Source organism: Sparus aurata, chromosome 23 (genome assembly GCF_900880675.1).
Source record: "Sparus aurata chromosome 23, fSpaAur1.1, whole genome shotgun sequence".
In the NCBI taxonomy this organism is placed as follows: Eukaryota; Metazoa; Chordata; class Actinopteri; order Spariformes; family Sparidae; genus Sparus; species Sparus aurata.
Window position 1 is genome coordinate 30345961 of NC_044209.1, and position 16069 is coordinate 30362029.

General features: G+C 43.0%; 1 protein-coding gene and 1 long non-coding RNA gene across 2 annotated transcripts in view; both read right to left on the reverse strand.

The window, feature by feature from the left end:
* The window catches only part of crhr1 (corticotropin releasing hormone receptor 1), a 68422-nt gene that overhangs the window by 32650 nt on the left and 19703 nt on the right, over positions 1–16069 (reverse strand). The window contains exons 4-8 of the mRNA XM_030407724.1: positions 14391–14473; positions 7009–7115; positions 4350–4470; positions 1035–1188; positions 886–946 (exon numbers count right to left, since the gene is read on the reverse strand). Of these exons, the coding sequence (XP_030263584.1) occupies positions 886–946; positions 1035–1188; positions 4350–4470; positions 7009–7115; positions 14391–14473 (526 nt within the window). The remainder of the gene's footprint in view (positions 1–885; positions 947–1034; positions 1189–4349; positions 4471–7008; positions 7116–14390; positions 14474–16069) is intronic.
* LOC115575559 (uncharacterized) lies at positions 7477–8046 on the reverse strand. Its single transcript, XR_003982690.1, has 2 exons — positions 7789–8046; positions 7477–7651 (listed from the first exon to the last, which is right to left on the reverse strand). It is a non-coding gene; the product is annotated as an uncharacterized LOC115575559 (long non-coding RNA).

Genomic DNA, 16069 nt, shown 5'->3' on the forward strand with positions numbered 1-16069 from the left:
CACCATTAAATACATTGGAACTTTGTCTATCTGGTACATTATAGTAAGTCTTGCCCAATAACAGTACAATTACAACAGTTATTCATTATTATGATGACAACTGTGCTTATGTGAATGATTATATCACAGCTGAGGGGAATTTGCTGACTACATTTAACAAATAAGCATAACTATAGACACATAAGATGAAGCATTTTCTTATAGCAACATTATTCACAATGAATGAAATACAATAATCAGAACAAATGACTGAATCAGATGCCTGGTCCCGCTGCACCATCTCATCACACGCAGAATAGCTCAGGATAATTCTTTGTATTGTTAATGTGACGGGAACAGAAATGGTTAATTAATAAGAGTGGATAGAACAGATAACACTGGACACAGCAGTTAACCACTTCTCCATCATCACCGCAAGCTGACAGAACTGAGCAGTTTATTGACGACATCTTTCAGGGTTGTTGAGTTACATGAAGGATTTTATAAATTCATGTTGACTATCCCACAGGTGCAGCCACACGGCTGCTACTGATCTGAAAGTATTTGATATTTGAGTAGAAACGAGGCACAGGCGCTTATGGATATGGAAATTCATCGTTCAGCGTAGATGAGAGCCAATTAGGACAAAGTCCTGACGTCATGAAGGTGGGTCTAGACTCGCGCAGTACCCGGAGAGCAACTGCGCCACTGCTCTGCAGCCGCCTTGCTCCCACGATAACTTAAGGTCATGTGACATCGGATGCGGAGCAGAAACCACTCCCATCCAGGTCATCATGGACACATTTTAACCAGCATGCATCACGATTTAAGCAGCGCTGCACAGCACTGCGTGATCTTGAACTCGCCTATTAACAGACTGATCATGTGACTGATCATGTGACTCACTTCTCATTGTCATAGTAAAGTTTCCCAAAGGCCCACGCCACGATGATCGGGAACGGAATACCTGCAGACGGACAGACAGGAGGACAGACAGGTTAACTGACAGGTGGACAGACAGGTGGACAGACAGGTGGACTGACAGGTGGACTGACCCCAGCCAATGCAGATGAACATCCACTTCCTGAGTTTGTCCGTGGAGTAAGTGAGGACAACGGCCGTGTGAAGATAACAACCTTCACCAAACATCCAGAAGAAGTTCGTCACATGGAAATAATTATAACCTGCTGTGACCAACCTGCACCACACCTGAGAAGGAAGAGGAGGAAGAGAAAGGAGGAGGAGGAGGAGGAAGAGGAGGAGGAGAGACAAATAGTTAACTTCCTCTTCTCCCTGTGTCTGCGTATTGTTGCCATGGTCACCAGTAAAAAACAAATAAGACAGTGTGACATCAGCTGATATCCGGTGTTTTTTGCAGGTGGTAAGTGCAGACCGTCTCCATGGTAACCAGTAGAGCTGGTGTTTCCACAGATGACACCTAAACCTGCCAATCACTCAATCACAGGCCGACAGAAGCACAGTCTGAACGTGCAGCCTCAGTGTGAAGTTAGTGTTGTGTCAGATTTAAACTGAGAGACGAGGAAGAAGTCCTGCAGTGAGCACACAGTCACCTGGTGTCCGCATTACATCTCTGTGTACAGGCGCGTTACATCTCTGTGTTACATCTCTGTGTACAGGCGCGTTACATCTCTGTGTTACATCTCTGTGTTACATCTCTGTGTACAGGCGTGTTACATCTCTGTGTTACATCTCTGTGTTACATCTCTGTGTACAGGCGCGTTACATCTCTGTGTTACATCTCTGTGTACAGGCGTGTTACATCTCTGTGTTACATCTCTGTGTTACATCTCTGTGTTACATCTCTGTGTACAGGCGTGTTACATCTCTGTGTTACATCTCTGTGTTACATCTCTGTGTACAGGCGCGTTACATCTCTGTGTTACATCTCTGTGTACAGGCGTGTTACATCTCTGTGTTACATCTCTGTGTTACATCTCTGTGTACAGGCGTGTTACATCTCTGTGTTACATCTCTGTGTTACATCTCTGTGTACAGGCGCGTTACATCTCTGTGTTACATCTCTGTGTTACATCTCTGTGTTACATCTCTGTGTTACATCTCTGTGTTACATCTCTGTGTACAGGCGCGTTACATCTCTGTGTTACATCTCTGTGTACAGGCGCGTTACATCTCTGTGTTACATCTCTGTGTACAGGCGCGTTACATCTCTGTGTTACATCTCTGTGTTACATCTCTGTGTACAGGCGCGTTACATCTCTGTGTTACATCTCTGTGTACAGGCACGTTACATCTCTGTGTACAGGCGCGTTACATCTCTGTGTTACATCTCTGTGTACAGGCGCGTTACATCTCTGTGTTACATCTCTGTGTACAGGCGCGTTACATCTCTGTGTTACATCTCTGTGTACAGGCGCGTTACATCTCTGTGTTACATCTCTGTGTTACATCTCTGTGTACAGGCGCGTTACATCTCTGTGTTACATCTCTGTGTACAGGCGCGTTACATCTCTGTGTTACATCTCTGTGTACAGGCGCGTTACATCTCTTTGTTACATCTCTGTGTACAGGCGCGTTACATCTCTGTGTTACATCTCTGTGTTACATCTCTGTGTACAGGCGTGTTACATCTCTGTGTTACATCTCTGTGTTACATCTCTGTGTACAGGCGTGTTACATCTCTGTGTTACATCTCTGTGTACAGGCGCGTTACATCTCTGTGTTACATCTCTGTGTTACATCTCTGTGTACAGGCGTGTTACATCTCTGTGTTACATCTCTGTGTTACATCTCTGTGTACAGGCGTGTTACATCTCTGTGTTACATCTCTGTGTACAGGCGCGTTACATCTCTGTGTACAGGCGCGTTACATCTCTGTGTTACATCTCTGTGTACAGGCGCGTTACATCTCTGTGTTACATCTCTGTGTTACATCTCTGTGTACAGGCGCGTTACATCTCTGTGTACAGGCGCGTTACATCTCTGTGTTACATCTCTGTGTACAGGCGCGTTACATCTCTTTGTTACATCTCTGTGTACAGGCGCGTTACATCTCTTTGTTACATCTCTGTGTACATGCGCGTTACATCTCTTTGTTACATCTCTGTGTACATGCGCGTTACATCTCTGTGTTACATCTCTGTGTACATGCACGTTACATCTCTGTGTACATGCACGTTACATCTCTGTGTTACATCTCTGTGTACAGGCGCGTTACATCTCTGTGTACATGCACGTTACATCTCTGTGTTACATCTCTGTGTACAGGCGCGTTACATCTCTGTGTTACATCTCTGTGTACAGGCGCGTTACATCTCTGTGTTACATCTCTGTGTACATGCGCGTTACATCTCTGTGTACATGCGTGTTACATCTCTGTGTACAGGCGCGTTACATCTCTGTGTACAGGCGTGTTACATCTCTGTGTACAGGTGCGTTACATCTCTGTGTACATGCGTGTTACATCTCTGTGTTACATCTCTGTGTACAGGCGTGTTACATCTCTGTGTACAGGCGCGTTACATCTCTGTGTTACATCTCTGTGTACAGGCGTGTTACATCTCTGTGTTACATCTCTGTGTACATGCGTGTACATCTCTGTGTACAGCGTGTAATCTCTGTGTTACATCTCTGTGTACATGCGTGTTACATCTCTGTGTACAGGCGTGTTACATCTCTGTGTTACATCTCTGTGTACAGGCGCGTTACATCTCTGTGTACATCTCGTGTTACAGGCGCTGTGTACATCTCTGTGTTACCATCTCTGTGTACAGGCGTGTTACATCTCTGTGTACAGGCGCGTTACACTCTGTGTTACATCTCTGTGTACATGCGCTGTACATCTCTGTGTTACATCTCTGTGTACATGCGCGTTACATCTCTTTGTTACATCTCTGTGTACATGCGCGTTACATCTCTGTGTTACATCTCTGTGTACATGCGCGTTACATCTCTGTGTTACATCTCTGTGTACATGCGCGTTACATCTCTGTGTTACATCTCTGTGTACAGGCGCGTTACATCTCGTGTTACATCCGTGTACATGGTTTACATCTCTGTGTACATGCGCGTTACATCTCTGTGTTACATCTCTGTGTACATGCGTGTTACATCTCTGTGTACAGGCGCGTTACATCTCTGTGTTACATCTCTGTGTACAGGCGCGTTACATCTCTGTGTTACATCTCTGTGTACAGGTGCGTTACATCTCTGTGTTACATCTCTGTGTACAGGCGCGTTACATCTCTGTGTACAGGCGCGTTACATCTGTGTGTACACACACACACACAGTTATATCTGATTGTTTATGTTCACTGTGTTTTTATTCACTTTGAAAATGTTTTTATTGGTCGGACTCTCCTGACTTCTGGTTCTGCTCCTGATGTTATTACCTGGTTGCTCTCGGTAACAGCTGGGTTCATGGTCAGCTGGACGATGAACCAGGTAGCGTTCCTGAGGATGAATGCTGAGATCAGATTCCAGTGGATGATGTTCCTTAGACAGCGAATACTCCTGCAACACACACACACACACACACAGTTTACCTATAATGCTGTGTCGTGTAGATTACAAACAACGTCTCTGTCGTTGGTTCTGCTTCTTTTCACAAGTGATGGCAGTGAAACAAAATCTGCATCATATTTTCAGTGAAAACATTGAGAAAGTTCTGACACCAGACAGGAAACAGGTTGTAGTTACAGGTATAAAAGCTGCTGTGCTGCATTTTCACCTCAAACACAAAAAATTCTCAACAGTTCAGGTCGTCCACAGAGAGGATGAAATGGTGTCTGTCTGTGTCAAACACCTCATCACAGGTGGGTTAATGATGTCACTGTGTGAATGACAGTTGAGCAGATTGTGTCTGTAGATGGAGGTGAATCTAAAAAGTGTCTTTGTAAAGTTGTAACAACAGTTTATTTTTTTCAAATATTCTTTGGCCTTTTATCGGCTTTATTGATAGTACAGTTGAAGATATGACAGGAAACGGGATGAGAGAGAGGGGGACAGACAAGCGACAAAGGGCGCCCAGGCCGGGACTCGAACCCAGTCCGCTCAACTGAGCTGAACGGTGCTCCGTAACAACAGTTTTTACTGTGAAAAAATAAGGGCCAAACTGAAAACAGCTGTTTTTAGAATGCAGTTTGGTTGAGCAGTGAGTCAGTGGACAGAGCTCCAAGAGCTGCCTTCTAATGAGGAAGCTGGTAAACAGCATAAAGTCATGTTCACCTCCTCTCAGCTCAGACTCAACGCTCCACTCATTTCACACAAACAGACAGATGTAATCAGATTACAATAAAGTTACATTGGACAGATTATAAAACAGCAACATAAAGAGTGTTAATGACAAAAAAGATGTTGGATGACAGAAAAACAAGCTGGACATTTAATGAGATAAGACCGTTTGTCAGGTCCGTCCACTCTGATGGAGACTAGGACTGAAAGGACTCATCGTCAATGTGTCTTTATTTCCTATGTAAGGACGCCGATCGTCGATCTGACCACTGGCTGACAGTAATGTTTCAGATCCTAATTCCTAAAAAGACACAGTTTTGTTATTTTACGCTGTTAATTTAGCAGAGTCGTTAGAATTTGTATCAGGCTAATGTTGGGTTGGGTTCATGTGTGGGTGGCTGTGGCTCAGGGCCAGCGTCTTGTTGTTGAAAGGTTGCTGGTTCGATTCCCCACCTTTCCCTGGTCTGCATATAAAAGTGTCCTTGGGCAAGACACTGAACCCCAGACTGCTCCTGATGTGCTGGTCGGCACCTTGCATGGCAGCCGCTGCCAACAGTGTGTGAATGTGTGTATGAATTACTGTAAGTCACTTTGGACCCAAGCTTCTGATAAATGCCCTAAATGTAAATGTTAGCTAACGTCTGGCTTCAGGCTAACATTAGCTAGTTGATATGTTAGCTCACGTCAGTTTTCTAACTTTAAAGCTTCTGAGTGAAACATGCAGCCTTACAGTTCTTGTTGGAGAACATGTGTCAATTCTTTAACCATCTCCTTTCCTGTTGTTGCAGTGAAACCTGGAGGAAAGGTGTTTCTAAGATGACACAGTGTGTTGTGTCTGATCTCTGAGGCAGGCAGGAATACTCACCATGATTCCTTCAGCACTAGTGTGATTTTAATGGTAGTATTTGTATGAAAGACCTCCCCAGCAGCAGCCTGCTCAAACTTTCTGATGTGTTTGAAATCTGCAGACATGAATGATGGTCAAGACTGAATGTAAAATAGCTGCTGAAACAAACACTGACTCTTCTGGACTTGACGTCCTCTGACCTTCCTGTCTCACAGTATCAGGCAGGTCAATTGTTGGTTTTACAGCTGTAACATGAAGATGATGTCACAGGGAGCTGATAATGATGTTAGTGAAGCAACAAACATCTTTATTGATTAAAAACTATGATGTAAAAATGAGTACTGATGAAAATAAACATTCAGGAAACATTAACACAGAGGTTAGAAATAAAGTCACTCGCATGAATCAAATTTGAAGACTTTTGTGTTTGAAATGAAAAAAAACATTTAAAAACGTAAAACACATTCGACATGTGACACAAAAATAGAAACGGGTCTGTTGGACTGAAGCTTTGTTTCATCTCTAATCCTGCTGTTTGATCCTTAATCCTCCAACAATGACTGGACATGACCCACACACACACACACACACACACACACACACACACACACACACGATCAAGGCCTGAGACAGGATCTGGAAGGTTCAGGTTCATCAGAGTATCAATCAGCTGATCTCAGTTCAGTTCACTTGCTGCTATGTTTCTTTCATCTATTTAAAATCAGTTCAAATATGAGCTGAGCTCTGAGACGACAGCGCAGGTAAAGGTGTGTTTCACACTTTGAGAAATACACACAGTGTTTTTGTCTCGTCAGAGTTTGGAGGCCAGAAAAGACGTACAAACCGTCTGTTAACTCTCCTAAGTTACTGCTGTCATTGTGTCCGCGAGCATCCAGCCCCCACTTATTGACCGGTGGATCAGACAGACAGGTAGTCAGACAGACAGGTAGGCAGGCATACAGGTAGATTACCTGAGTCTCATGAAGAGTGTGAAGGCGAGCAGCAGAGCTCCCAGAGAGATGCAGTGACCCAGGTAGTTGATGATGACAGCAACCTGATAATGAACTTTACTCTTCCTCTAAACACACAGGAAACACACAGAAACACACAGGAAACACACACAGAAACAGATTACAACAGTTACTTTAGTTAGTTTGTCTGTACAACATTAAACTATTAAAGTAAACAGTGACACACATTCCTTAGAAACAAAAGAGGAGAGAAGCAAACAGTCATCAAAACTTTAAAGTAAAAGCATGATGACATAAAGATGTGTCTGAATGTTTTTATTTAAATCTCTAAGGAAACAGATTTAGGAGCGACTTTCAGATTAAAGCAGTGTGACGAAGAGCACATTGTCACCTGGCTTTGCACGCATGGTATCATCGGACTTTGGACTAAGTGTGACTACATATGCACTTTAATAATTGCACAGACACTTTAAGAGGAGCAACCAAACTTTATTGGAGGTTTGCACAATACATTTTAACACTGTTTTTGGCACATTTGTATGGATATATAGATGCGTGTTTATTGAGTATTTGTCGCCATGTTGATTGATGTTTGGCGGGTCTTGATCTGGCTGATGGGTGCTGTGTAAGCCACGCAGTTTACCTAGAGCAGAGGGACATGGGGTTAAAGGTGCCTATTAAGTTTGTTAATTGATCAAACAAGGAGCTAAGTTAAAAATGTGTATTGTGTTGCTCAATAAGTGTGTGCATTGAGGGAAGTAAAGTGTGTTGTGTACTCACCAGTCTCTGTCTTCAGGGTGTGCAGGCAAAAGGCTTCCTCAGGAAACGGACATTGTTTTATAGTTCTGGGGGCAACCAAGTGTAAATTGGTGTGGGGGTGGTCGATATGTGCATCTTGTATTTTAGCAAATGTAAATTAAGTGGATATGTGTATTTTATTTGGTGGTGGATGTAAATGGGGGATGCAGTGGCGGTTCTAGACCAGTTTTAATAGGGGGGCCAGGTTGGGGCCGGCTTTTTTGTTAGGGGGCACATACAACCCGGAAAAAGGATAAATCCCTCATTCAGACAAAGCAGTGTTTACAATTTCAACAATTTTGATTGGGTAGTAAACTGCTGAGACACTTTATTTCTGCCTTTCCCTTCAGAACAAAATCATTGCAAGAAATCTGTCATTGTATTATTAATGCAGACTCCCTGTCAGGGGGGCCACAGGGGGGTCCAGACTCAGAGTTACGGGGGCACTGGCCCCTGTTGGCCCCCCCCCCCTAGAACCGCCCCTGGGGGGATGTGTATAGAAGTTAACAATTATGTTGTGTAAATATAGGAATAAAAATGGAGGGTTAAACATGTGGTAGGCAGTGGATCCCGGTGAATGGAATCTTCCAGGGTCATTAGCTGTGACATGGGACATGTGACAAATGGGCGCCATTTAACAACCATGCTGTGATTGTGCTGATGTCCCCATGCGTTGGGCTGAGGTCTCCATTCTGTTTTGCTGAGAGGTATAGATGAATAAAGAACCACCTCTGTGACCCACCTCAAACCTGCCTGTGGATTATTCTTCTTTGCTGTATCATCTAGCTGTAATTGTGGTCATTCTCACAAGCAGGTTTGAGAGAAACTATAAACAACATTTAAAACCATTAAATAATTTCACGAAGCTGCTGTCACACCTCTACGACTAGTCATCAGACCTCTAAGACTAGACACACACCTCTAAGACTAGTCATCAGACCTCTAAGACTAGACACACACCTCTAAGACTAGTCATCAGACCTCTAAGACTAGACACACACCTCTAAGACTAGTCATCAGACCTCTAAGACTAGACACACACCTCTAAGACTAGTCATCAGACCTCTACGACTAGTCATCAGACCTCTAAGACTAGTCATCAGACCCTACGACTAGTCATCAGACGTCTAAGACTAGACACACACCTCTACGACTAGTCATCAGACCTCTAAGACTAGACACACACCTCTACGACTAGTCATCAGACCTCTAAGACTAGACACACACCTCTAAGACTAGTCATCAGACCTCTAAGACTAGACACACACCTCTAAGACTAGTCATCAGACCTCTAAGACTAGACACACACCTCTAAGACTAGTCATCAGACCTCTACGACTAGTCATCAGACCTCTAAGACTAGTCATCAGACCCTACGACTAGTCATCAGACGTCTAAGACTAGACACACACCTCTACGACTAGTCATCAGACCTCTACGACTAGTCATCAGACCTCTAAGACTAGACACACACCTCTACGACTAGTCATCAGACCTCTAAGACTAGACACACACCTCTACGACTAGTCATCAGACCTCTAAGACTAGACACACACCTCTACGACTAGTCATCAGACCTCTAAGACTAGACACACACCTCTAAGACTAGTCATCAGACCTCTAAGACTAGACACACACCTCTAAGACTAGTCATCAGACCTCTACGACTAGTCATCAGACCTCTAAGACTAGTCATCAGACCCTACGACTAGTCATCAGACGTCTAAGACTAGACACACACCTCTACGACTAGTCATCAGACCTCTAAGACTAGACACACACCTCTACGACTAGTCATCAGACCTCTAAGACTAGACACACACCTCTACGACTAGTCATCAGACCTCTACGACTAGTCATCAGACCTCTAAGACTAGTCATCAGACCCTACGACTAGTCATCAGACGTCTAAGACTAGACACACACCTCTACGACTAGTCATCAGACCTCTAAGACTAGACACACACGTCTAAGACCAGACACACACCTATACGACTAGTCCTCATATCAATTCAATTCAATTCAAAAGGCTTTCTTGGCATGACATTTAACATGTGTTAAACAATACAATAATTACAATAATACTATTCAACAAAACAAAAGACATAAAACAATATATGTACATGTAATATAGGCTATATATATATTCATATATATATATATATATATAAAACATAGATTGAAAATAAAATGAAATAAAATGAAGACATGTTAAAAGTTGGGTTAGTACAACTAGTGACAAAAATAAATAAATAAAAATAAAAATAAATAAATAGAATAAAATAAAATAAAATAAAATAAAAGGAGATGGTGGCGGTATAAATGTCTATCTGACTATATATCTATGCCCTACTGGTTGTCTCGTTTGTTGTGGCAGGAAGTGACATATTTAGCAGCCAACACTGCGCATTCTTTCTTTTCCCCCAGAATGAGGGGTAACTTCTCCCTTTCTGTTAAACCTCTGAATTCAGGGCATTGTTTTTCAAATTGTGGAAATAATTCCTCTCTAGTGTGTCTGTACTTGTGACACTGTGTTAGAAAGTGTAGTTCTGTTTCTACAGCTCCCTCATCACAGTGACAGCACAGCCTGTCCTCTCCGGGCAGCCAGGTCTGATAGTGTCTGTCCTCTCTGCAGCAGGTCTGATGGTGTCTGTCCTCTCTGCAGCAGGTCTGATGGTGTCTGCCCTCTCTGGGCAGCAGGTCTGATGGTGCCTGTCCTCTCTGCAGCAGGTCTGATGGTGTCTGTCCTCTCCTCTCTGCAGCAGGTCTGATGGTGTCTGTCCTCTCTGCAGCAGGTCTGATAGTGTCTGCCCTCTCTGCAGCAGGTCTGATGGTGTCTGTCCTCTCTGCAGCAGGTCTGATGGTGTCTGCCCTCTCTGGGCAGCAGGTCTGATGGTGTCTGTCCTCTCTGCAGCAGGTCTGATGGTGTCTGTCCTCTCTGCAGCAGGTCTGATGGTGTCTGTCCTCTCTGCAGCAGGTCTGATGGTGTCTGTCCTCTCTGGGCAGCAGGTCTGATGGTGTCTGTCCTCTCTGGGCAGCAGGTCTGATGGTGTCTGTCCTCTCTGCAGCAGGTCTGATGGTGTCTGTCCTCTCTGGGCAGCCAGGTCTGATGGTGTCTGTCCTCTCTGGGCAGCAGGTCTGATGGTGTCTGTCCTCTATGGGCAGCAGGTCTGATGGTGTCTGTCCTCTCTGCAGCAGGTCTGATGGTGTCTGTCCTCTCTGGGCAGCAATTCTGATGGTGTCTGTCCTCTCTGGGCAGCAGGTCTGACGGTGTCTGTCCTCTCCGGGCAGCAGGTCTGACAGGTGTCTGTCCTTCTCTACTGCCCGGCTGTGGTCACTCAGTCTGTACATTGTCAATGTCTTTCTCAGGTTCTGATCAGTTACTGTGGTTAGGTATTCTGCCACAGTATACTGTCTGTTTAGGGTCAAATATGTTTCCAGTTTGTGTTGTGAGCGTGTAATATCATTCCAAAAAGTTGTGTATTTTTCTTTTTCTTTAGTTATAATTTGATTAGGTCTAATCTTCAGAGTGATAGTGTAACTGCTCTGAGGCTGACCGGGGTTTGTGATGTCAGAAGGTGAAAGGTCAGTCAGCCTCAGGACCAGCTGGCTGAGGGGAGTCCTTTCTATGTTCAACTCCTGGTAGGCGAGGGCTTTATAATGGTAAGAGGCAGGGTCGCTCGTTTTAATATGGCTCCAGAATTTAATCGATCTTTTTTGAATATTTAGAAGTAAAGGATATTGGCCTAATTCAGCCCTGCATGCAGAGTTTGGGGTTTTTCTTTGTACCCGGAGGATACTTTTGCAGAACTCTGTATGCAGGGTTTCGATTGGATTTTTGTCCCATTTTGCCCAATCATGTTGTACTAAGGAGCCACATACCTCACTGCCTTACAATGCAATCGGTTCTATAACTGATTTAAATATTTTGAGCCATGTCCTAATTGGGATTTGGATTTGAACTGAATGCTTGATGGCATAGAAAGCCCTTTTTGTCTTCTCTTTGAGTTCCTTCATGGCAGAGCAGAGGTTTCCTGTGGAACTTATTTGTAAACCATGGTAAGTATATGTATTTGTTTGTTCTATGTGGGTCCCACCTATTTTAAATGTTGGTTCATCTCATATCTCTAAGACTAGACACACACCTCTACGACTAGTCATCAGACCTCTAAGACTAGGCACACACCTCTAAGACAAGGCACACACCTCTAAGACTAGACACACACCTCTATGACTAGTCCCACACCAAAATGACTAGTCCTCATATCTCTAAGACTTGTCCCACACACACACACACCACTTTCTCTCTTATTAGTTACAGCTCTATTACTGGCTGGCAGCTAATTCCACTGTCCAATGAGTAGAGAGCAGGAAAGAGGTGACAGATTCTCTCAGTGGGTAACAAAGAGAGACACTGACTGTGTTACATGAACATATGGACACACACACCCCTTACTGAGGGTCCAGATGGTTCACACTGATCTTTCTGGACATCAACATTCACACTGATATTTCTCACTCACTCATCCATTCACACTCATCTCTGATTGGCTCAGGCATGTTTGTTTTTGTGTTTATGTATTTGATTATGTGTGTGCGTTTGCTTTGGATGCACTGAGCCATTTGTTATGTTGCAGCTGACATACAAATGTGTGGATATGGATGAGGGATTTCTCATGTGGGGCACTCATCATCATCACCATCATCATCACCATCACCACCATCATCACCATCACCATCATCATCATCATCATCACCACCATCACCATCACCATCATCATCATCATCATCATCATCATCATCACCATCATCATCATCACCATCATCACCATCACCATCATCATCATCATCACCACCATCACCATCACCATCATCATCATCATCATCATCATCATCACCATCACCATCATCACCATCATCATCATCATTGTGACGACCCCGCCCTCTCCTGGTCGTCCTTTGTTTGTTTTTCTTGCAGGCTCATTTCAGGTAGATGGGTGGAGCTGCTGACGATGTTCACCTGGGCAGCCTGGGCCCAGGTTATTTAGCTGGCTTCTCATTCTCTCTCTCGCTCTCTCTGACCACTTGCTGCTTGTTTGGTTTGTGTGTTTCTTTGTTTTATCATCACCACACCTCAGTTACAAACAACACTGCATACACTACTGACCCTACAGATTACAGACTTCTTTATTATGTTGTTTTGGGTTGCATTTAAAAATAAAGTTTCAATTTAAAGTTGCTTTAAAAGTGTGTGGTCTCCCACTTTGTCTTGCTCTCTGAGCCAGGGCTATGACATCATCATCATCATCATCATCATCATCACCACCATCACCATCATCACCACCACCATCATCATCATCACCACCATCACCACCATCACCATCACCCTCACCATCATCACCATCATCATCATCACCACCATCACCATCATCACCATCATCATCATCATCATCACCATCACCATCATCATCACCACCATCACCATCATCACCACCATCACCATCATCACCATCATCATCATCACCATCACCACCATCACCATCATCATCATCACCACCATCACCATCATCACCACCATCACCATCATCACCATCATCATCATCATCATCACCACCATCACCATCACCATCATCACCATCACCATCATCATCATCACCACCATCACCATCATCATCATCCGATCATCACCATCATCATCACCATCACCACCATCATCACCATCACCATCATCACCATCACTGTCATCACCATAATCATCATCACCATCATCATCATCACCACCATCACCATCACCATCATCACCATCACCATCATCACCATCACCATCACCATCATCATCATCACCATCATCACCATCACCATCATCACCATCATCACCACCATCATCATCACCATCACCACCATCACCATCTGAAACTAGTCCCTCTCCTTCTGAAACTAGTCCCTCTAAGTCTTTACCTACCTCGACAAACCCTTTGAGCACAGACAGACAGACAGACAGGTGGTACAAAGTGTTTTCAGGTCAACAAACAGTCAGAACAAATATGTTCCCTCTGAGTGTGTGTGATCTATTATAGATGGCAGGATCAGAAAAACACATTATCACCCAATACACTGTAGGTTTTAACTCACACACACACACACACAGACACACAGACACCACATACATACAGACACACACACTCCTAAAAGTGTTTTCTTGTCTGATGTGTCTCTGAGGACATACGTGTGCTCTGTCAGGACAGCAATGGTTTTTCATCTTTATACAGAAACAAAAGATTAAATGCTCTTTCTAAAGTCTGTCATATATAGGTGGAGTCCTTGAGAGTACGTTCACTGTGACAGCTGATCTTTGTCCTGTGACAGCCCTTAATTCAAAAATCAAATCAAATCATCTGGAATAATCTTCAACAAAGTGTTTGGTCTGAATTAAATGTAAAACGACATGTCAGGTTTCTTTTTGACAACCGAAAAAACTACTTTTTTCTCTCTCACTTGGCCCAAAAACAATTTGACTGCAGAAAAGTATTGATTAATTTTCCATATTTGAAGAGCTCAGATGTGTTTGTGTCGATGAGTCTCACCAGGACGATGATCTCGGTACACTGACTGTAGTTTCCTCGAGGAGCCCAGCTGCCATTCAACTGACAATCTCTGTACACCCGGTCTGAACACACACACACACACACACACACACAGATGATGGTCATTATAGAACATTTGCGCATATAACAGCTGTGTAGGTGAGAATATCAGACACTGTTTTTCTATTTTTAAATCACAACTGAAATACATAATTGCTTACAATTGTTTGTTTAATTTACAGACAAAATAATCATTTAACATTTTTTTTTATTAATCATTTGATAACATCAACAACAACACATACACAAAAACAAAAAACAACAACAACAAAACAACACAAACAAACCAACAAAAAGAATAAAGATGTGGGGGGGGGGAGGATCCTCATGTTTTCTGGAGTAAGATTTAAAATTAACGCTGCATTTCATCGGGCCTATTACCCTTTATTAGTGTGGAGGCGGCCTGCTCCATCGATAAAAACTCCATGGTCCTTACGCCAGTTCTCCGTACTAAAGCAATTTGGCTTACGTTGTTTCCAGTTCATTAAAATGATCCGTTTAGCTGATAAAAAAAGCCAGGACATTAATACTTTGTACAGTTTTGGGTTTTGCAGTGTCAATATTCGCACCCAATATACAGGTTATCGGGCAGGGTTTTATAACTATGTTAAGGACACCTGACAAGCTTTCAATAATATTCAACCAAAACCTCTTAACAGGAGGGCAGTACCACAGTAAGTGCATTAGTGTACCCTCCACCTCACAGCCACGCCAGCAAGATTTGGATAATGTATTATATTGTATTATCAAATTTATTCAGATTGCAAGGTGTAATGTAAGCTCTGTATAATATCTTTATCTGTATAATTTTGGATCTGACACACTTTGACATTTTTGTACAACTTGTAAGTGCTCTATCCCATTGTGGGAGGGAAATAGGTACACCCATTCATGTTCCCATTGTAATTTAGTTTGGGAGTTTCTGTCAGGAGCAGAAGAACATTATAATGTATACATTGCTGAGACTGTACCTTTCCTGATAGCAATTCCCCTTAATTTGTTTTCTAAATCTATCTCTTTGGAGAGTAAAAGTTTCATGACAGATTTTATTTGTAGATATGACAGAAATTCTGTATCTATCAGTCCAAATTGTAATTTTAAGTCATTAAACGGGATCTTTTTGTCATCACTAACTACTTTGCCCAACTGACTTATATTATGCTGTTGCCATACTTTATTCATAAGGGATTATTCCACAGTGGACATTTTGGTAAAGATGTTCCACTAAAGTTCAAACGCTTCTGGAGAATTTTGACTACATCACATGATAGCTGTAAGGCTGGATTATTAATTCTGGAAATGATTTGGGGATTATACCATAAAACTGTTAAGGATATGTCTTTGTTATAAGCTTTGAGAATATTTTCCTCAAGCTGCCAATCTCTCCAACGCCGGCATAGGCCCACTGCAGGGGATATCCAGAGTAAATGCTATATAATATTGGTATATCTGGAAGTCCTAATCCTCCTTTAATTCTTGGATTGTTTAATTTTTTATTGCTAATCGTAGGTTTTTCGTCATTCCAAAGAAAACCAGAGAATAACTTATTTATTTCCTAAAACCAGCTAGGGGGGAATTTAAGATGTATAGAAGACATGAGAAAAGCCAACCTTGGTAAT